Below are 23,212 nucleotides of genomic sequence, written 5' to 3'. Positions count from 1 at the left end.
TAGGTAAAAATACGCCTCAAAATTGGATGTAACATGCACGCTGTACTACAGAAAAGTGGTCTGACTTGGTTTGTCCCTATGACCAGAAATAAAAAAGTTACTATATATGCTATTGATAGTAATAACAAAGGGAAGTAATAATAGGTTCTTGTGCATGACACTCCGTCTCATAATGATAAACAATTGTGCCATAAGTTTCATCAAAATCCCTCTATGCATGAAAATGAAATGCTCCGGACAAAGTCGTTCTTGTATCTGACCTTTGACCTCTAAGTGTGACCTTGACCTTAGACCTATGGATCTGGTTCTTGTGCATGACACTCATGGTGGTGAACATTTGTGCCAAGTTACATCAAAATCCCTCCATGCATGAAAAAGAAATGCTCCGAACAAAGTTGTCATTCTTGTATCCTTTGACCGATAAGTGTGACCTTGACCTTAGACCTATGGACATGGTTCTTGTGCATGACACTCTGTCTCATGATGGTGAACCTTTGACTTATAAGTGTGACCTTGACCTTAGACCTATGGACATGGTTCTTGTGCATGACACTCTGTCTCATGATGGTGAACAATTGTGCCAAGTTACATCATCCCTCCATGCATGAAGACTCCAGACATCATTATTGAATTTGACCTTTGACCTCAGTGTGACCTTGGGTTTGCACATGGCACTGCATCTCACTGAAGTTAACATTTATGCCAAATATAAACTAGAAATTGCTTTTGTAAAAAAGCATATGTCTCCCCCAATGCAAAACCCTATAGGCAAGAAGTCAATAGGGGTCAGGAGCGAAAGTCAAAGAGACACTGATGGTTGGCTGCAATAGGGATCATCTACTTGGCATGTCCAGTCATCCCGCTAAATTTCAACACTATTGGCCTAGTGGTTCTCAAGTCACTGTTCAGGCTCCTGTGACCTTGACCTTTGATCAAGTGACCTCAAAATAAATAGGGGTCATCTACTCTGCATGTCCAATCATCCTATTAAGTTTCAACATTCTAGGTCAAGAGGTTCTCAAGTTATTTTCCAGAAATTATTTTACATGACCAGGCCCCTGTGACCTTGACCTTTAATAGACTGATCCCAAAATCAATAGGGGTCATCTACTCTGCATGTTCAATCATCCTATGAAGTTTCAACATTCTGGGTCATGTGGTTCTCAAGTTATTGATCGGAAATTGTTTTCCATGTTCAGGCTCCTGTGACCTTGACCTTTAAAGAGTGGCCCCCAAAATCGATAGGGGTCATCTACTCTGCATGTTCAATCATCCTATGAAGTTTCAACATTCTGGATCAAGAGGTTCTGAAGTTATTGATCGAAAATGGTTATCAATGTTCAGGCCCCTGTAACCTTGACCTTTAACGGAGTGACCCCAAAAACAATACGGGTCATTTATTCTGCATGGACAATCATCCTATGAAGTTTCAACATTCTGGGTTGAGTGGTTCTCAAGTTACTGACTGGAAATGGTTTTCAATGTTCAGACCCCTGTGACCTTGACCTTTAACAGAGTGACTCCAAAATCAATAGGGGTCATCTACTTTGCATGTACAATCATCCTATGAAGTTTCAACATTCTGGGTCAAGTGGTACTCAAGTTATTGATTGGAAATGGTTTTCAATGTTCAGGCCCCTGTGACCTTGACCTTTGACGGAGTGACTCCAAAAACAATAGGGGTCATCTACTCTACAGGGTTAGACACTAACTTATTTGAACAAGGTTCCCAAAGGAATCTCTACTTTTTAAATCTGGGGGTCCTCCTCGGGCTTTGGGATCCCTCATAATATGATATATAAAAACAATCACAACAGGTGTCTTATGAGAAGTTACAGTCGTGACCCCAGAGGGATTCGAACCCGCAACCTCTGTATTGAGTGGCTGACAGAAGAATGTATCCAAACTGATATCAATTTACATGTTTGCCAATGTCAAGACAAGGTCTTGACTTTCGAGACACTTGTATCTTATAGATATAATCATTGTCAAGTCTGTTGTGACATCCACTAAAAATTATAATATCAAAAAAAAATTCTTGAAATTCTTGACTTCTCTTCATATATTTTAAAATATAAAATCTTAATATTACCAGGCATTTATATTTCCGATGAAACAAAATTTATTGTAGTTTCTCTTTGAGGTTTGAAGATATAAAGTGTTAAAGTAAGGGAATTATATTTTTAGGCATAAAATTCTGTTTTGGATTACTTTCACATTGAAATTCATATACAATTTCATTTTGATGTTTGAAAGTTTGATTTATAGTTAATAGACTTATCTTCCGAATCGGAATCGGTAAGTATTTATATAATAAAAAAACAACCATCAAACTGAATAACACTACAAAAATAACGGATCGTAAAATTTCTGAAAGTGCAAAAAGATCGCTGAGATCGAGACTCGTAACCGACTACAGTATTCTTGTGCTAAAAATTAAAATATTTTTAGATAATATTAAGTAATATTTTGATGATCAAACGTCGGTACATCACGGGTGACTTCCGCTGCAATTAACTCTTGGGGTGTCATAAAATATTTGGAAGCCGCAGTTCTTCTGTTTTGATTAACACTTCCCGTTATGTAAGGCAAAGAGCTATAAAAATAAATATATTTTATACTTCTTTGTGTTAGGCCATAAATTCCAAGCCATCGTAAACACAAATTGTTGTTCAGGGGAAATCTGCGTGTATCACGCGTGACCTTCATGACCTAACACATTTAAAAATACTTAGATGTTAAATGGTTGTTATTTTTAGAACGAGGAAAGTCCCGCCAACCGGCCAGTTGCAAGCAGTTTTATCAGTAATTTTCCATGACGTAGCGTCGTGCACATGTAGGAAAAAACCCTGGTGTCTTTCTTTGAAAAGTACCCGATATATTTAAATAGTAACCACATGATCTTGTACGTAAATAATGATGACGAAATCTCATTGTTTTGAGTTAGTAAACATCCGGAATTTGTTTCTTTAGGAAAAGAACGAAAATAAAGCGATTGATTATTAATTAAAATATTTTTCAAACAGGTATTTATATTTTACTTTTTGGATAACATTGACAAAAAAAATAGGTATCCAGCCGGAATCCCAGCTTTTAGAAGTTGGTGTTCCTCCTCAAAATTTGGGATCCTCGGGCCCCCGGGACACCGTTAGTCGAACCCTGCTCTACATGACCAATCATCCTATGAAGTTTCAACATTCTGGGTCAAGTGGTTCTCTAGTTATTGATCGGAAATGGTTTTCAATGTTCAGGCCCCTGTGACCTTGACCTTTGACGGAGTGACCCCAAAAACAACAGGGGTCATCTACTCTTCATGATCAATCATCCTATGAAGTTTCAACATTCTGGGTCAAGTGGTTCTCTAGTTATTGATCGGAAATGGTTATCAATGTTCAGGCCCCTGTGACCTTGACCTTTGACGGAGTGACCCCAAAATCAATAGGGGTCATCTACTCTTCATTACCAGTCATCCTATGAAGTTTCAACATTCTGGGTCAAGTGGTTCTTTAGTTATTGATCGGAAATGGTTTTCAATGTTCAGGCCCCTGTGACCTTGACCTTTGACGGAGTGACCCCAAAATCAATAGGGGTCATCTACTCTTCATGACCAATCATCTAATTAAGTTTCAACATTCTGGGTCAAGTGGTTCTCTAGTTATTGATCTGAAATGGTTTTCAATGTTCAGGCCCCTGTGACCTTGACCTTTGACAGAGTGACCCCAAAAACAATAGGGGTCGTCTACTCCAGCAGCCCTACAACCCTATGAAGTTTGAAAGTTCTAGGTCAAATGGTTCTCCAGTTATTGCTTGGAAATGAAGTGTGACGCACGGACGGACGGGCGGACAGGGCAAAAACAATATGTCTCCCCCAGAGTGGGGAGACATAACAAGACTGCTCCATGCATGTCAAAGTTATGGTCCGGACAAACATACACCGAACAGCCATTTGGACGACTATGTCTTCGTTTCTGCAAGTGGGCTCGACAAAAATCAGGGTGTCGGACGTATATAATGTCTCTCGGGTTTTTAAGTGAGAATTCAATGTCATCTTGGCAGAAATGGCGATGTAAACAAAGAAACGGGTGTATTTTTTTCCAAAAATATGTAAGTACATGCTTATTTGCCATTTGATCAAACTGCTGATATACTCTTTCGATAGCCACATGTGTAAGATGAGATCGACACATTCGTTTTTGGTCATACAGTTGACAATACAAAAACTATTGAAGGGACAAATTGATTTGAAGTGACTTTTTTTGGATTTCTGTCATGTTTTTGTGCAAGTTTTGACCAAAACAGACATTCTGCTCATGTTAGATTGACTGTATTACGTACTACATTATTATGTCTCAATTTCGGAAATGTTTGCACGTTTCTAAAACCTGGCATCGCCGGTTTTTTTTAACTTTAAGCATATTTGGATGTCTGTCGGACCTATTTAAGCAAATTAAATGTATCAACTGGTTTTAAAGCATAAGCAAATCAAATGTTGAAACATACATGCTAATTGTGAAAAAGTAAAACTTAAACCAATATTTGCATTTGAAACGTATATGCCATTTGAATACTGTGTTTACTGTGTTACATTGTAGGCCCTTGTATGTAATAAATTTCTTTTGGTCTTAAATCATGTACAGTAAGATACGGTACAAAAAAAAATCGTAATACTCTGCATTTTAAAATTATTTTTTTTATTTCACTGAAATAGTAAAATATTATTTATGAGCAATCATCTTTATGGAAATTGCAGATAATAAGTTTGGTCATTTTTAATTACAGCATGCCCACTCATTTTTAAAGTTGAGGGTACATGTACCCCCTTCTTTTGCAAAATAGGGGTACACTTCAAAATTTGGGGGTACACTACATGGCAGATCTGAAATTTTTCTATTTAACTACTGAAATTTGTATATTACATTTTTTTCATACAGAACTCTCGTGCGTGGGGTATAACAGATGAGATAATTTTAGAAAATGTAAAATGTTTTTCCAAAGTTAAGATAGGAAATTCTGAATCAAAAGACCCCTCCCTATATTATACTAAATATAAATAAATTTTCAGCAAGGTTCATGTATTCCTAATTTCGTGAACAGAACACGATTCGTCCGAAATAACATACAGTCAACTGAAGACTGGTAAAATTCGTCCATCAATAATAAATGCCCAAACTATTACAGATATGCAATGTGTATCAAAGTTGCAGTTAAATATCGAAAAATAAAATACTGTTAACCTTTTGCTGAGTTTATTAAAGCTAAAATGCCTTTTTGCGTTTCGTATCCATTCTTTTTTGCACACGACTCGTGTGACGTCCGACTAAAACATTTACCAAACCCCTCTATACAGCTGACAATTACGCCGAGAATTCGGTGATGGAAACGAAATTATAACGTTCGTGGACCGGATCTGCGTTTTAGACCATACCAAACAATTGGCAAGTGCGCGATGTAATAAACAGCGATTTGGCAGCTGAACTGGAGTTCCGAATCTCTGCATGCATGTACCCCCAACAAGTGATTTTTATGCATGCATTTGATATTTTGTGCATGATTCACGTACTGCAGTGCGTGAATGGGCATGCTGAATTAGCAGCGGTATTTTAATTGGAAACAGTTCAATCGTTTTTTATCGGCAATCTCCGGAGAAAAAAAGCACGTCAGAGCATTTTCAAATGTTCATATTGAACTTCAAAACTTATGAAATAGAAGTCATAATTAGACTAGTTTACATGCATTAACGTTTCTGAAGCCGTCGCAGCAAGTAAAAGGTAGCCCTTTCGTATTATGACCATAGCGTTTAAGGATTGAACCTTTCCAGTGCTCATTTAGGTCTGTCTGTCAGTGTAGATCATAGATATATTGTAGATAACATATATTACTTATATGTTGTAAATTTACCCTCTCCATATCTCCCTTCTGCTGTAAAGATAATAGTAACGGGTGTCATTTTTGTCTTCTCTTATCTTTTTTAAAGCAGTTTAAATGCAAAATATCATGTTCTGATATAAACAAGTGAATGAAGTATTGCCATGCAATACAAAGTCCCCTACTGGAAGGCACCTAATTTTCTCTACTGCAGTATAACATAATGAACTGATATCTGTCAATGATGTATAAACAATATTGTACTACATATACAATATGTTATAACAACACACTTGGATTAAAATGTGCATATATAAAAACCCACAGCTGTTTTCATATTGAATTTTTTTTGGCTGATTATAAAAATGTTATCATGTAAGTTATTCATAGTAACAACAAAGGGAAATTAATCTTTAAAAAAAAAAAAAAAAAAAAAAAAAAAAAAAAAAAAAAAAAAAATCTATATAATATAAGTCCACAAGAAACTCTTTACCAGGTAGAGATAGGTCAAAATACACCTAAAAATTGGATGTAACATGCATGCTGTACCACAGAAAAGTGGTCTCGATTTTTCTCTACCGCCAGTAATAAAAAAGTTACAATAAAACCTATTTATAGTAAAACAAAGGGATGTAATTCTAAAAACAAGGGTGCCTCATGATGGTGAACATTTGTTCCAGGTTACATCAAAATCCCTCCATGCATGAAGAAGAAATGTTCCGTACAAAGTCATTCTTGAATTTGACCTTTGACCTCTAAATATGACCTTGACCTTAGACCTAGGCACCTGGTTCTTGCGCATGACATGTTGTCTCATCCAGGGGAATATTTGTGCCAACTGATATCTAAATCCTGCTTTGCATGACAAAGTTATAGACCGGACAGGAAAAAAATCCTCTTGACCTTTGATCTCAAAGTGTGACCTTGACCTTTAAGCTAGGGTACTGGGTTTTGCGCATGACACGTCGTCTCATCATGGGAAACATTTGTGCCAAGCAATATTAAAATCCCTTCATGGATGGCACAGTTATGGACGGGACAGGAAAAAAACTCTGTTGACCTTTGACCCCCCAATTGTGACCTTGACCTTTGAGCTAGGGGTCCGGGATTTGCGCATGACACGTCGTCTCATCATGGGGAACACTTGTGCTAAGTGATATTAAAATCCCTTGATGAATGTCAGTTATGGACCGGACACGAAACAGACCCTGTTCATGCTATGTTAACATTTGACTGCTTAGTGTGACCTTGACCTTTGAGCTAGGGGTCTGAAAGTTGTGCATGACACATCGTCTTATTAAGAGGTACATTTCTGCCAAGTAATATTAAAATCCCTTCATAGATGGGAGAGTTATGGACCGGACAGGAAAAAAGCCTTGTTGACCTTTGACCTCCAATTGTGACCTTGACCTTTAAGCTAGGGGTCCAGGTTTTGTGCATCACACGTCGTCTCCTCATGGGGAACATTTGTGCCAAGTAATATTAAAATCTCTTCATGGATGGGAGAGTTATGGACCGGACAGGAAAAAAGCCCTGTTGACCTTTGACCTCCAATTGTGACCTTGACCTTTGAGCTAGGGGTCCGGGATTTGTGCATGACACATCATCTCATCATGGGGAACATTTGTGCCAAGTAATACTAAAATCCCTTCAAGGATGGGAGAGTTGTGGACCGGACAGGAAAAAAGCCCTGTTGACCTTTGACCTCCAATTGTGACCTTGACCTTTGAGCTAGGGGTCCCGGTTTTGCGCATGACACGTCGTCTCATCATGGGGAACATTTGTGCCAAGTAATATTAAAATCCCTTCATGGATGACAGAGTTATGGACCGGACACGAAATTGCGGACGGACGGAATGATGGAAAAGTGCATTCCTATAGTCCCCGAAACTGGTTTTCAACCAGTAGGGGACTAATAATGTGTCAAAATACTTTTTTTGGCAAAATATCTTTTGCTTAAATGTGTGGGCTATAGTCCCTTATACAGAATTCAATTCTCGTTATATCCCGTGTATCACAAGTTTCACAAATTAATCCATGTATAGTTGGCTAATATTTAGGTACGTGTACTGTCTTATTCACTGAGAAGCAGGCTCCGTTTGTTTGTCGATAATACCTTCTTTGTATACACACACATATGTATGAAACAATTATATGTTACATACCGGTATATCATTATCTTAAATGTATGATACTGTATATATAAATATGAGGAGCCACCGTGGCGCGGTGGTAGCGAGTCCAACAAAAGATCAAAAGGCCCTGGGTTTGCTCCGTTTGTTTGTCGATGATACCTTCTTTGTATACACACACATATGTATAAACAATTATATCAGTGTTCGAAATTCGCGGTAGTCCGATAGCCCGTGGCTACCAAATTTCAGCTCGGGCTACCGATTTTCCGCAGATACAAGCCCGACCAGACTACCGAATTTTCCTAATTTGTTTAAAACAAATCATGCTAATTAAAGGAGTATAGCATCCTGATTTCATATGATCTCCATTAATAAACACTAAGAAGGCATCACGCATCGTTCAGACTGAGGAACGCTTATTGAATTATTGTTGGTTTTTATGCACTCTCATGTGTTGACAAATCAAACGCAAAGTGTCAAAGACGTAACCGCAGCGCTAATGGCTGAATACAATCACCTCTAGTGTAACGGGTAATTTGATTAGCTTTCACACTTCTCGCGAAAATCTCACAAGTACCTGCAGTAGGCGGAGCTTAAATTATGCTATCAGCGTGTGTGTATGTGTGTATTCAGCACTCATTTTTACATCTTGCAAATTGTCAGCAGTCCGAGTACAGAGCTCCAGATAAGCTGCGTATTTGCGTATTTACGCAATTAAAATTGCAGAAAACCCAATTGAATTCATACAGTGTGCGTACTGAGACGCAATTAAAATTCTTAATACCCAATTCGTAAAAAATAGCTTGCGTATCGCATTTTCCTTATAACTAGAACGGGTACGAGACTTTAACGCTAGATTTGACTGACTGGTTATACGTTACTGCAGAACAGGTTGCAATTTATCGGAAAAATAACAGGACCATTCAGTCGGCTGATCAGTGTTATTTGGACGCTTTGTAAACAATTTTACGCCGATAAAATGTAAAGAGGTTGCAGGACAAAACATTGTTGCAGCACAAACAAACAAATTAGTGGGATATTTTGCTGTTCAACAATGACAGTTATCTGTTTGTGACGATGTAGTGTCACCAATACTGGATGACATCTTTTGGGAGAATGCATATTGCGGTGACCACATCGTTCGGGATATTGTGGATGAACTGATCTCAGACTGCATTAAAAGTGAAAAAGAAAACAACAGTATGAAACATTCATTACAATTTTAAATACATTTTTGTATTAAACATTGAAGGGCGCCATTAAAATACTTAGTCAGTCCTGTTTAATGATATATACCATGTATACTGTAAGCAAAAAAATACTCAGTTGTTAGTGCGAGATTGGTAAAATACCCAATTGGTTTTAGCAAATACCCAATTACTTCTGAAAAGGCTGGGTAATGATATTATTTTTACCCAATTCAAATTTCCAATACCCAATTCAGACAAAAAGTGATGGGTAAATACCCAATTGCACCAAAAGCTTATCTGGAGCTCTGCCGAGTAGCAGTAATTGGCGTGTGCTGATCCTAAAAAATCAGGCATTACAGTTTAGATTTCGTTTGGCAAGGAGTGTCATGTCCGATGCTTTTGTACTCTGGCGATGCTGATCTGGACTTGAGTATTTAGAGTTAAATTTTTTCGAAAACATGGCAAACATGTACTGTATGTCTTTTTTATTCCTTCAAACATGCATAGAGATGTCTGTAAAACAAAATTTTATATGGTGCAAAAATTAAGTATTTTAAGGTGTTAAAGTTCGGGCTAGTGAAATTGGTGTCGGGCTTGAAAAAAATTTCCTATCTGGTAGCCCGAACGGGCTAGTGGATTCAAATCTGAAATTTGTACACTGTTATATGTTACATATATCAGCGTCTTAAATGTATGATACTGTATATAAACATGAGGAGCCACCGTGGTTATTATTACTGGGGAAGTATTAGTCACAATACAATCAGAAAAGCAGGGCTCAAACATTGCAAGATTCAAATTCAAATGGCCAATATCTGTTACGATACGTTTTAGTTGTCACATAATCTATTTTTTTCGGACAGACAGGCGCAAGGACTTAGGAGTGGTTCACGTACCGCTCATTGAGAGCCCTCTCTCTAATGGCGGAATGCGGTGTTTTGAAACCAGTTGATACATTAAATTTCCCTCTCTCTAATGGCGGAATGCGGTGTTTTGAAACCAGCTGATACATTAAATTTGCTTGAATAGGCCCAACAGACATCCAAATATGCTTAAAGTTAAAAAAACTGGCGATGCCAGGTTTTAGAAACATGCAAACATTTCCGAAATTGAGATATAGTAATATAGTACGTAATACAGCCAATCTAACACAATCAGAATGCCTGGTTTGGTCAAAACTTGCACAGAAACATGACAGAAATCCAAAAACAGTCACTTCAAATCAATTTGTCCCTTCAATAGTTTTTGTACTGTCAACTGTACGACCAAAAACGAATGTGTCGATCTCACCTTACACATGTGGCTATTGAAAGAGTATATCAGCAGTCCGATCAAATGGCAAATATGCATGTACTTACATGTTTTTTGGGAAAAAAAACTCATGTTTCTTTGTTTACATTGCCATTTCTGCCAAGATGACATTGAATTCTCGCTTAAAAACCCCCGAGAGACATGATATACGTCCGACCCCCTGAAAAATGTTGTTCCATATCAATTGTTATCCGATTTTCATAAAACAAGTGGCAAAATATGAATTATCAGAAGTATATTATGCAAAACTTACAGTAGCTCTTTATTTGTTCAACACACACTGTTGAAAACATAAATCTTCAAGTGCCTTTCAGGGTGCATAAAAATGGCTAACCAATTATTCACTGCAATAACAAATGATTTACCATTGCCATCATAAGATCTACAGCACTTAGTTTACTTGGGTTAATCTTCTTCACTGTTGCTCGAATATGATTGTATGTTGGTCGCTGAGCAGGATCATCTTCCCAGCATGCTTCAATCAACTGAATTATAACATACATGGTTACAATAAAAGATAAAAATACATATACTTAACAAAGCCATGTTAGTTGCCAATATTTTCTAAAGAATTTTAACAAGAAGGTCAAAGTGGCCCCAAGTTGCTCACCTCACACTGACTGTATGTATGACATGCTGAATCATCAACAGTTACAACTGTGCATTGCTTAAACTAGTGGCAAGAATAAATTTGGGAGAAGACCATACAATGATGCTATAGACCAAGTTTTATGAAGATCTATCAAGTCACTTTAAGGTTTTCCTTTAATAACTCTAGCAACCCCTAAAAGAGACGAAATACCCCCATCTTAAAATTTGGGAGAGGACCTTATAATAATGCTACACAAGTTTAATGGAGATCCATCAAGCCTTTCATGAAAAGTTGTTAGGTTAATTTCTATTTTTCGCTCTTGCTGCCCCTAAAAGGAACTGAGTGCCCCTATTTAAACAAATTGGAAGAGGACCTTATAATAATGCTACAGACCAAGTACAATTGTTCATGTGAAAGATTTTACAAGGACATTTTTGTTTTAAGCTCTAGCAGCCCCTTAAAAGGGCAGGGCACCCCCACTGGGATAGGACCACAACCATGTTTAGATGAAGATTCATCAGGTGGTTCACGAGAAGAAGTCATTTAAAGATATTTCTGTTTTAATTAATGTTGCCCCTCACAGGGTCAAGCAACCAAAACAGGATTAGACCAAACAGTCAATCAATCAATCCAACAAACAGTTCATACATCAAATTTTTAAAATCACAAAACTTGTGTAAAATTAAAAAAATACAATGTTTTCTGTGAAATTTGGAATATTTCACAAACTGTGTCTTATTGAATGCATCACTTTTCAATAATCACTTTAGAATAGGTGTCAGTCAGCATTTGGCCTCTATATGCCATTCAACAGAGAGGGTAGTTGTGTTAAAAGAAAGATTGTAAAACAAATGATGGGAATTAAGCCTTTATAAAATTGCTACCTTTTGGTATCTGGCATGTTAACTTAGAGTGCGGACAAGCTTTGTGACAGACTGACAGGAGTAAATCTATATGTGTCCCACAACACTGTGTGCTGGGAGACATAATAATCTAAAAATTTAAAATTACAGCAAAATCAAATCATAAAGTCACATAACTTTATTCACTTAATTGTACGTCAGCCCAAATTGAATAGTCACAGAGTCACAAATATGAAATTATTATCATTATTATATTATTATTATAACCTGATTTATATAGCGCCCTTTTCATGATAAACATGCTCAAAGGTGCTTTACATATAGCAAACGCAGCCACACAGGGCATGAAATTCATCCTCTACTAGTACAGACACAGCGCGATCTGATCACAGGGACAGAGTGAGATAAAGCCCAAAGAACAGATAGAGGAAAATCCTTTTTAGATACAGACTTGTCCGGCTTACTAGCCTAGCTCTTTGCGAGTAGACAGTCCGGTTCTTTAACATGCCCGGTGTAAAGCATCAATACACACAAAGCCGTCATTCCTGGGAAGAACCAGTACAGACCTCTAAGTTAGGTGGGAGACACTCAAGAGTATCTCAGAAATTTCAAGTGCCTGGACTGGGATTTGAACCCTAGACCTCTGGATTGACAGTCAAGCGTGTTACCACTAAACCACCAGCCCACCTATGAAATAGCAAAGTTAATAGTTAAGTTAGATTTTGAGTACATCTGCTTCTACTTTCATTTAATACAGCAGCTTAAAGTAATATGAGTATTAACTATTTTGGCATTCAGGTTGAGGAAGCACGCTTTCCAAATCGTCAACAACTCAAAATAAACAAAATTTCCATTTGCTAAGTTGCCTCAGAAATGCAAACATACATTATTGGCTAATTTTAAACCAGTTAGTGTTTGCCTGGGTGTTGCAAGTCCTCTAAACCAAAGTTCTGACAAGAATTCTCAATCCAGATGAAAACTTTTATTATTTACATGTAAACTATTATATAGAATTGTGACCAGTTAAATGCAGCCAATCATTGCAATTACATACAAATATACAAAGCATATTTCTGAATTTAGGACAACATTGCTGCTTGGTAGGGGGAATGTTTCAATACTCAGAGGAAAAACAAAGGAAGCTAACATGTACCTGAATGTATTGCTCTGGACAAGGACAGATATCATCTTTGTTCTCAAACATTTCTGGATCAAAGTTCGGAAGTGGGGGCTTCCATGTTGGTGGTAGGCTAAAGCAATCCTCATCCTGTAAAATGTTAAAGTTGATCTATGAGACATGGTGTCAGCTAGAGAGGCTTAAAATCTATTATAAACAACAAACAAACATGTTTCCTAATACAGTAAATCACTGATCATTACAAGAGGGTCATGATGACCCTATATCACTCACCTGTTGAACTTGGCCTTGGAATTATCAAGATAAATTTTCTGACCAAGTTTCATGAAGATAGTCATAAATTTGGCCTCTACAGTGTTAACAAGTGAATGAAGTATTGCCATGCAATACAAAATCCCCTACTGGAATGCACTTAATTTTCTCAAATGCAGTATAACGCAAGAGCGCCGCCAAGCAGGGCAATATACACCCGAAGGGTTATATCAGAGGATGGGAGCAAAACTTAAAGAACTTGACTGTTGAAGCCCAAAGGACAGGAACAACAAAGGAAGAAATTCCAAAAAAAAATCTAAGTCCACAAAAAAATCCTTACCAGGTACAGGTATGTCAAAATACACCTGAAAATTGGAGGTACCATCCATGTTGTACCACAGAAAAGTGGTCTCGGTTTTTCTGTATGGCCAATAATAAAAATTTTTCAACATAAGCTATTTATAGTAACATAAAAGTGAAGTAGTTCAAAAACAATTTTATTGTATGTGAACAAAAAACTATCTGCCAAATAAAAACAAGAGCACTGCAATATACACAAAACTAAGTCATATTCGACCTCTGACCTCTAAGTGTGACCTTGACCTTGAAGCAAGTCATCCGAAACCTGTGCCCTGCACATCGTCTCAGTGTGGTGAACATTTGTGCCAAGTTTCTTTGAAATCCTTCAAGGAGTGCAAGAGTTACAGAGCGGACACGAAACAAACTGATATGACCTTTGATGCCTAAGTGTGACCTTGACCTTGAAGCGTGTCATCCAAAACATGCACTCTGCATGTCGTCTCGGTGTGGTGAACATTTGTGTTTCTTTTTTTTTTTTTTTTTGAAATCCTTCAAGGGGTTCAAGAGTTAAAGAGGGGACACGAAATTGCTTACGGACGGACAGAAGGACATCGGGGGTATAACATAATATGTCCCTTCGGGCGTATAATAATGAACTGATATCTGTCAATGATATATAAACAATATTGTACTATATATACAATATGTTATAACAAAACACTTGGCTTAAAATATGCATATATAAAAACCTACAGTTGTTTTCATATGGATTTTTTTGGTTGATTATAAAAAAGTTACCATATTTATAAGTTATTTAAAGTAACAACAAAGGGAAATAAATCTTAAAAAAATAAAAAAAATCTATATATTATAAGTCCACAAGAAACTCTTTACCAGGTAGAAAAAGGTCAAAATACACATAAAAATTGAATGTAACATGCATGATTTTTCCCTACAGCCAGTAATAAAAAAGTTACAATATAATCTAAAAACAAGGGTGCTCCATGGTGAACATTTGTGCCAAGTTACATCAAAATCTCTCCATGCATGAAGAAGAAATGCTCCAGACATTTGAAGCAAGTCATCCAAAACATGCGCTCTGCACGTCGTCTTGATGCAGTAACGTTTGTGTCAAATTTCTTTGAAATCCTTCAAGGGGTTCAAGAGTTACAGAGCAGACACGAAATTGCTAACGGAGGGACAGACGGACACCAGGGGTATAACATAATACATCCCTTTGGGCGTATAAAAATGGCTGTACTTGCAAAAAAATTTGTGTGACGTTTTTATCTACTTGCTTTCAGTGAAATCTACTCGCATTTAGTGAGTGCAAAATTTGAGCCCTGGTTCATTTTAGTGATTTGCCTACTAAAGAGGATCTTATGTCAATGGGATCTCAAGGTACTGAGCAGAAACAGTTTTTGTACTAACATTCACTGTGACCTTAATGTCTGACCTCAATATGAAACGGTCATTAACTGGCAATGATCAAGGCACCCACAAGGTTTGAGGATCTTAGATCAAAGCATTCTTGAGTGGGAATGTTTTTGTACAAACCAACAGCCAATGTCACCTTGACCTCTATCAACTGACCTAAAAATCACTGAGCCATCTATAGGCAGTAAGACTGCCAAGTCTAAATGGCTTATAGAAAGGGTTCTCAAAATAATGAGGAGAAATGGTTTTTTTATAAACACAGTCACCTTGACCTTTGACCCTATTACAATAAAATTCAAAGGAGGAAGTCAATGCCAAATATGCCTGCAAAGTTTTAGAATCATATGTCAAGGCAATTTCTCAAAACACTGAGCAAAAATTGCTTTAAAATTTGTATTAACAGTCACCAAGACCTTGAACGTTTGACACACTGACCTAAGTCAACAGTGATAATCCACTACCCATGGGCAATGTGCCAGTTTTGAGGATTGTAGGTGAATAGTTTACTATGACCTTGATCTTTTACCCACCAAGGGGTCTTTCACTGTCTATGAGCAACAGGTTTGCCAAGTTTGATTATTGTAAGTCAGGGCATTCTCAAGATATTCGGCATTTATAGCTTTTATTTTAACAGTTACTGTGACCTTATCGTTTGACGTACTGGTCACAAAATCAATACAGGTCATCAACTGCCAGTGAGCAATAGTCTTATCAAGTTTAAGGATCACAGGTTAAAGCATTCTTAACAAGTATGTCCATGGGCAGAATGTCGAGCCTGCTAGCTGTCAAATGTGACCTTGACCTTAGACCTAGGGACCTGGTTCTTGCGCATGACACCGTCTCATAATGGTGAACATTCATGTAAAGTTACACTAAAATCCCACCATGCATGAAGAATTGCTCCAGACAAACTTCAATTTGACCTTTGACCTCCAACTGTGACCTTGACCTTTGAGATAAGAACATGGGGTTTGACACACCTTCTCATTGAGGTAAACATTCATGCCAAATATAAACAGGATTGGTCCATGCAAGTCCAAGTTATGCTCTGGACAAAATCGAACACACAGATACATGCACGCACGCACATACACCGAACCGCCAAAAGTGGCAGTCGAGCTCACCGCAAGCAGGCTCGACAATAAATTACAGTAGATCTTTGCCACTATTAAACAGTGAATGCTAATGACCTTGTTTGATGCAGGAGGTATTAAGTTTGTAACTGCAATAACCAAAACTAAACTAAAGTATCGTTTGCAGTGAGAAACAAGAGCTGTAACTAATGGTGACAAATGCCCCCGCAGCAACTTGACATTTAACCTGGTGACCTTGACCTTTGACCTAAAAGTCAGTAGGGGTCATGTACTCAATAAGTACTATCAGCCTGTGAAGTTTGAAGGTCCTGGGTGCAGTGCTTCGCGAGTAAAGTGCATTCATGCAAAAAGTTAACATTGTGACGAACGGACATTTGAAAACTAATATGCCTCCCTTCGGGGGCATAAAAAAGATACCCCGAGCTGTAAACTAGAGATTTTTTTAAAATGTTCTATTAATATCTTTGTAGTGTGCACTTGTAAGACGCAACCCTTTCATTGCAATAAAAATATGACCCCTAAAAATGCATCTTGTAAGCAAAAACAGACGGTATATAGTCAAAATGTACTTTAACTTACCCCATATGGATCATTCCTTATTGCAATTTCAATCATAATAATAGCAAAGGCATAAACATCCCCTGCCATAGTTGCATCATAATTATATGGGTCTGCAGCTGCAAATTCTGGGGCCATATATATGCGTGTACGTCTGTTTTTAAAAGCCAGCTCTTCCTGCGCTAATGGATCTACGAGCACGTTAGCTCGCAAGAGATTCAAACCATAATCTGAAACAAAAAGCACAGGTTTTTTCAACAAATCTGTTATGTAGCAAGGTGTATATGATAGGAACAATTACAGTAACTACAGTTTGAGGTAAATTCATAGAGTAACTGAAAGTCAAATATCTGATGGTTTAATTACTGAAACTGTGAGTTATGGATGATGAAAACTATAATTTAATGTCTGAAGCTTAGCTGAAAGTTATTCTACCATAAAATTTACAGACAGTTTTTTCCCCAGGTTTTTGGGTTAAAATCTGGTGATCATTTTAAACTTGGGTTGGCATTATACATGAGTATCTACAGTTCTATAATCATATGAAATTGGCGACTATAACAACCCAATTTTTAAGGGAAGTTTGAGTTGAAGTGTATCCTTCGAGTCTGACTACGATTGGGAGGTATGATGAAAAGTGCATTTACTTTACAAGGATGCAGACTCAAACAGGTAAACTCTCTCTCACTTGCATATACTTCCTAAAGATATTAAAAAATCAAAATAGAAAAAACCATGTATCAATTATGCCTCTCCTGCATAGTAAAGCAGATCTAGCAAACCAATTTATATATATGATAAAGTTTGGTTCTTTCTGAGGTCTGTACCAACCCTTTTAAATTAACCTGAAATTTTTACTGTCCACCTGTCATCCACAACACAGTTGCTGGACGTCAGACGACCATGGATGATCTTGCGGGAGTGGAGGTATGCCATTCCTCTAGCAATGTCACCTTCAAATGAAAACCTGTTCAATACAGAAGTAAATGTTTCAAGCATAAATTGTGGTTAATAAACATCTGGATGCTTATGTTCCATCTTAGGACCTAGGCCTTTGGTTTGCTTTCCCATTGATCAACCACAGACCTCTGGAACAACACAATCGTACACTAATGGCAGCTGTTGGAAAAGCAAGTGTTTTAACAATGCATTAAAATGCATGCTTTTTATTAATAATGTCCAGTAAATCTATACATGTATCTTGTATGGTGACATTGTTGATCTCTATTGGTAATCAGACCAAATACACACCATGCACACAAACAATGGTATAGAAATGACTACAGTATACTGAAAAACTCAAAACTGAGAAAACATATTTCCTTTAATTCTCAAGTCCATTGGTGACATGTTAGTTAATTCAAATCTCTTTCCCTTATCAAAAAAAACTGTAATTGCTACAACTTCTTTTTGGAAAAATAAAGGTCCAAGGTGAAAATCAAATAAAGGTTCAAGGTGAAAATCAAACGCTTTTAAAGGTTTTCCAGCAAAATAAAAGGTTTTAAACCTCTTTCAAAAAAAGTAAAGGTTTATAAAGGTTTAAAAGCCCCCAGCCCCCAACTCCCAGGAGGCCAGTATAATATTTTCAAACTTGCCCTCATGCTTTCAAAACTGGTTTTAACTAGAGCTATCACTAAAGGTGATGAATGTACCCCCCGCATGCACTGACACAGTACATTGCAATTTGACACACACAAGATTGCATTATTATGTTGACTGTATGTATATAGACTGTATATGTACAGTTTAGTAACAAAAAACAAAGTCCCATAACTATGCAGAATATTTATCTAAAAGAACGTAACATGCACCATGCACAACTAGGGTTGGTACTGATCACTTGTGTGAAGTTTCATTAAATTGTGTGCAAGGGTTCGGAAGATTAAGCGCGCACAAGACTGCATATGCAGACTGTATGTACATAGTATGTTAACAAGAAACAAAGTCCCATAACTCTGCAATTTTTGTCGTTGAAAGAACCTAACATGCCCCATGCACAACTACTGTTGTTACTGATCACTTGTGTGAAGTTTCATTAAATTGTGTCAAGGGGATGAGGAGAGATGGTGTGCACAAGATTGTGTCTATGTATATAGTTTAGTAACAAAAAACAAAGTCCCGTAACTCTGCAAAAAAATTTTCTGAAAGAACCTAACATGCCTCATGCACAACTACTGTTGTTACTGATCACTTGTGTGAAGTTTCATTAAATTGTGTCAAGTGGATTAGGAGAAATGGTGTGCACAAGATTGTGTCTATGTATATCATATAGTAACAAAAAACAAAGTCCCATAACTCTGCAATTTTTTTTTCTGAAAGAACCTAACATGCCCCATGCACAACTACTGTTGTTACTGATCACTTGTGTGAAGTTTCATTAAATTGTGTCAAGGGGATGAGGAGAGATGGTGCGCACAAGATTGTGTCTACGGACAGACAGACGGACAGACAGACAACCTGAAACCAGTATACCCCCCCTTACAACTTTGTTGTCGGGGGGTACAATTACCCAAGGGTAAAGTTACATTACCTAAAGCATTGCATAAGGGTATATACTGGAGGAAAAGTATCATAAACAGAGCAGATTCTATAAGAAGGTAGTCAGTGGCTGATGCTAGATGGCCAACTCTCATTCTACTTTAACTTTAATGAGAAATGCTTGTAATAATGCTTGTAATATTCGCCAGTGACTAATCAAATAAGTTACACAGAAACTAAAGACAGTACCTAGAAATTCACGAAAATTAGTACCCCACAAATATCTATGACTTAACAGTATCTATCAATTACCTGAATGCCCAGTTGAGTGGGACTTCTTCATTAAGTACAACATCAAGAAGACTTCCTTTTGGACAATACTCATTCAGTATACACATGTTTGGTACCTCAATACAAGCACCAACAAATTTACACAAGTTCGCATTGTCACATTCTCTGTAAAAAGAAGATACAAACAAAATTACTCATATGTTTGGAATATTATTTTGTAGGTCTTTTTGATCAGTCAACAAACTTTCAAATGTCTCACTGTGCATCTATCAACTGTCTAAAGTAATTTCTTTTAAGTTTCAAACAGACTGGAAAAGTAGTAGGTACCGTAATTTATTTTTTTCTGTACAAGTCAACAGATAGTCAACTGAATCTTTGAAAAAAAAAAAAAAAAAAAAAAAAAAAAAAAAAAAAAAAACCCTCCACACTAACATCTTTGATATGTTTGACAGTACATTACAACAAAATCTTTCAACTTGATGTCTCACTCCAATTAATAATAGTTCAAATCCTTTTATCAGTGCAGGTATCTGTATCATTTGTATCTGTGCATAGGAAGAAATGTTAAAACACTCTCTTGTTATCTAACTGATGCATCAATCTACATTTCAAAGTTACACCATATTGAATGTATGTCAGAAAAATGCAAATATTAATAAAATAAAATTACAAATTTCGACGGACAACTAATTTGGCACAATTTAACCTTTTAAAGTAAAGACTGTTTTTAAATTTGTTTTTACTTTTTAGTACATTTTTTTAAACTAAATTGCTCAAATTAAAACACTAATACGCACGGTAACAGCATATAAAAGTTGTGCCATAAATATAATCAGTGTTGATGGAATTTCCCCTCAAATAAGATTTAAGTTGCACTAGCATGACATATGAGCTGTGTCAATAAATATGTTAAATATACCATTTTCTACAATTTCTGCATGTTAGAGGGTGTAACACAACACAGTAGTAAGCTGTTGATAAATAAATGATACACTCACTTTCTTCGGATGGGGTTATTGCTAATAACTTAATAAATGAAATTCATTTATTATGTTTTTGCAATATGTGGCATAAAGGTTAGATCCCCACCTTTGATGATGCATATCAACTGTTAATATTTGTCTTTTCTTGATAAAATTAGTCACCTATCACATATTATGTATGATGCTGTAACAGAACCATTTATTGTTAATTGTGTTTTCAAATTCGTCATTTAATATAAATGACAGATTTCATTTAAGATGAGGTTTGGGTTTTGATTGATTTTATACATCATCAAACAGAGCTCATTAAAGTGAGTGTAAATATATACCTTGGTTATATGGAGCAAATGCTACACTTGCATAAATACAGATTTATTGAAAAATAAATATATTTATGCAAGTATGGGACGGTACGGGTTTTAATATTATTCAATTGCGGAGCACGAAAAGCTTACGCGCAAATTATCAACAACTTCAAACCCTCCCTCCCATCCCTGGTATGCTCAGTATACCTATAGTTGTAGATAGTTCAACATGTGTCAGTCAATATTTGTTGTCTTGATAGATATGTCATTACAGTTTCATTGTAAAAATGATGTTCAACATATGGTATTCATTGTTATAATAGATATTTCTCATACTTCTTAATTGTTAGCATGGCATTCAACATACATTTATAAATGTTGTTTTGATACTTCACATGTAAATATAAATATATTGATATCATTACTTTTAACTGTAAGGCTGACATTCAGTGTGCTATTATTATTATGCTAGTTATTGTGCCATTACTTTTTGACTATAAGACTGACATTCAACATAATATTATACTGATCATTGTAAATTAATGGATATGTATTTTAGTATTTTCCTAGATGTAAGACTATCATTCATTGCTTATTGGCATAAAGGTTAGATCCCCACCTTTGATGATGCATATCAACTGTTAATATTTGTCTTTTCTTGATAAAATTAGTCACCTATCACATATTATGTATGATGCTGTAACAGAACCATTTATTGTTAATTGTGTTTTCAAATTCGTCATTTAGATATTAAATGACAGATTTCAATCAAAGATACGTGTTGGGTTTTGATTTGATTTACCACATCATCAAACAGAGCTCATAAAGTGAGTGTAAGATATATACCTTGGTTATATGGAGCTAATGCTACGGAGCTTGCATAAATACAAATAGCCAATGAAAAAATGGATTTTCCTTAAATCATTTGCATGATTTATGTGAGATATCTTGCTTTTTCGGTGGGTGACTTTGAACTTAGCTATCAACAAACTAGATCTTTTGCAGCGTAAGTAGGCAGTGATATGATGGTGAGTGGAAGAGGTTTGGAAAAATATACTTTTCTGTTAATTTCACTGAATATTTTAGTGTTGTGACAAAAAACAGAAAAATTATAATTTGATTTTTTGTTTAAGAGGGGCGTCACTGGCTGTATGGATACACGTAGAAAGTCAATATGCTTATTGGTGAACAATATACCAGTATACTAATCCAGCTCGTCTCAAAAAGCTGAACTGACATGGCCCTTAGTTATCATCTCCAGATAACTTTTAAAGGTAACAGAAAAGTTGTTTCAGGAGTTGGAAAAGGTTTGAAGCGGACATGATATATGCCTAATTCTGACATAAAGGTATGAAACTTGCCTTAACCCTTATCATGCTGGACACGACTGATTCGGTCTTTGCAACCAGTGTAGATCATGATAAGCCTGCACATCCATGCAGTCTGATCAAGATCTGCACTGTTAGCTATTTGGTAGGCATCCCTTTTAACAGTTAATGGTACTTACAAAGAATGCACAGATAGAGTGGAAACAAAATTGTATACTAGAGAATACCCAAACACACACATCAAGAAAGCCATTAGAAAAGCATCAAGTCTAGATAGACCTCAACTTCTCAGCCGCAATGTAACACAAACACGCCCTTACAGAAGCAAGCATCTGCGGCGTACATAACGTGTACTTGCTGCGTACATGCCGGAACACAGTAGTACGCCAGAGAAGTACATTTTACATACACTGCATGCTGCGTACATGCTGCGTACTATTTTACAGAGTACACAGCATGTACGCAGGGGACAGCAGTACACAACATGTACGTGGCACAGTGATTGAAATTTTCAGAAGTACACTTCATATACACAGCAAGAAAACAGATTTTTTTAGCAACTCTGGTTATAGATTAGACCCTTCATGTGATCTCTTTGGAGCATGCCCAGTAATAACTTCCTGTCTATTTGAAAATTGGAGCTAAAATGACAACAGTCTCTTAGAGTAAAATATACTAAAACAAGAGCCATATTAGACATGGCCAATCCCCCTGCCGGGCATATTATAATTGAAGGCTAAAGTTCCTGGCAAGTTAGTGTCTGAAAGTATTAATTTTGGGGAAAGCTTTGAAGAACCGTTTAGATGTGGTCCATATCAGGGGTTTTAAAGATGTGGAAGAAAGAATAAGTCAGTGGTGAGGTGGTTTACTGCTAAATTCTATTAATTTTCATGAACAGTATAGCTATGATGTTTTTCTATATGGCTACTGTAAAAAGAAGGAATGGAAAGCTAACAGGGAACAAGAGTGCCAGCATGTCACAATATATGCCCGTTACAGCAAATTTCTTTACTCTAGCAGCTGTATTTGCAAGTGGAATTTTAATTTTGTGGTTGTTTAGTAATCATTGTAAGTCTTTTGTTTTTCTAAGTC

At 36.6% G+C, this 23,212-nt stretch overlaps 1 protein-coding gene across 1 annotated transcript in view; it reads right to left on the bottom strand.

Annotated features, from left to right (window-relative positions):
* The window catches only part of LOC123524906 (atrial natriuretic peptide receptor 1-like), a 161,561-nt gene that overhangs the window by 43,993 nt on the left and 94,356 nt on the right, over positions 1 to 23,212 (bottom strand). Inside the window, exons 10-14 of the mRNA XM_045303518.2 lie at positions 19,526 to 19,669; positions 17,581 to 17,702; positions 16,757 to 16,965; positions 13,110 to 13,223; positions 10,867 to 10,986 (exon numbers count right to left, since the gene is read on the bottom strand). Of these exons, the coding sequence (XP_045159453.1) occupies positions 10,867 to 10,986; positions 13,110 to 13,223; positions 16,757 to 16,965; positions 17,581 to 17,702; positions 19,526 to 19,669 (709 nt within the window). The remainder of the gene's footprint in view (positions 1 to 10,866; positions 10,987 to 13,109; positions 13,224 to 16,756; positions 16,966 to 17,580; positions 17,703 to 19,525; positions 19,670 to 23,212) is intronic.

The sequence above is a fragment of the Mercenaria mercenaria genome, chromosome 3, assembly GCF_021730395.1.
Source record: "Mercenaria mercenaria strain notata chromosome 3, MADL_Memer_1, whole genome shotgun sequence".
In the NCBI taxonomy this organism is placed as follows: domain Eukaryota; kingdom Metazoa; phylum Mollusca; class Bivalvia; order Venerida; family Veneridae; genus Mercenaria; species Mercenaria mercenaria.
The sequence above is the reverse complement of the archived record's forward strand: the minus strand, read 5'-3'. Positions and strand labels throughout refer to the sequence as shown.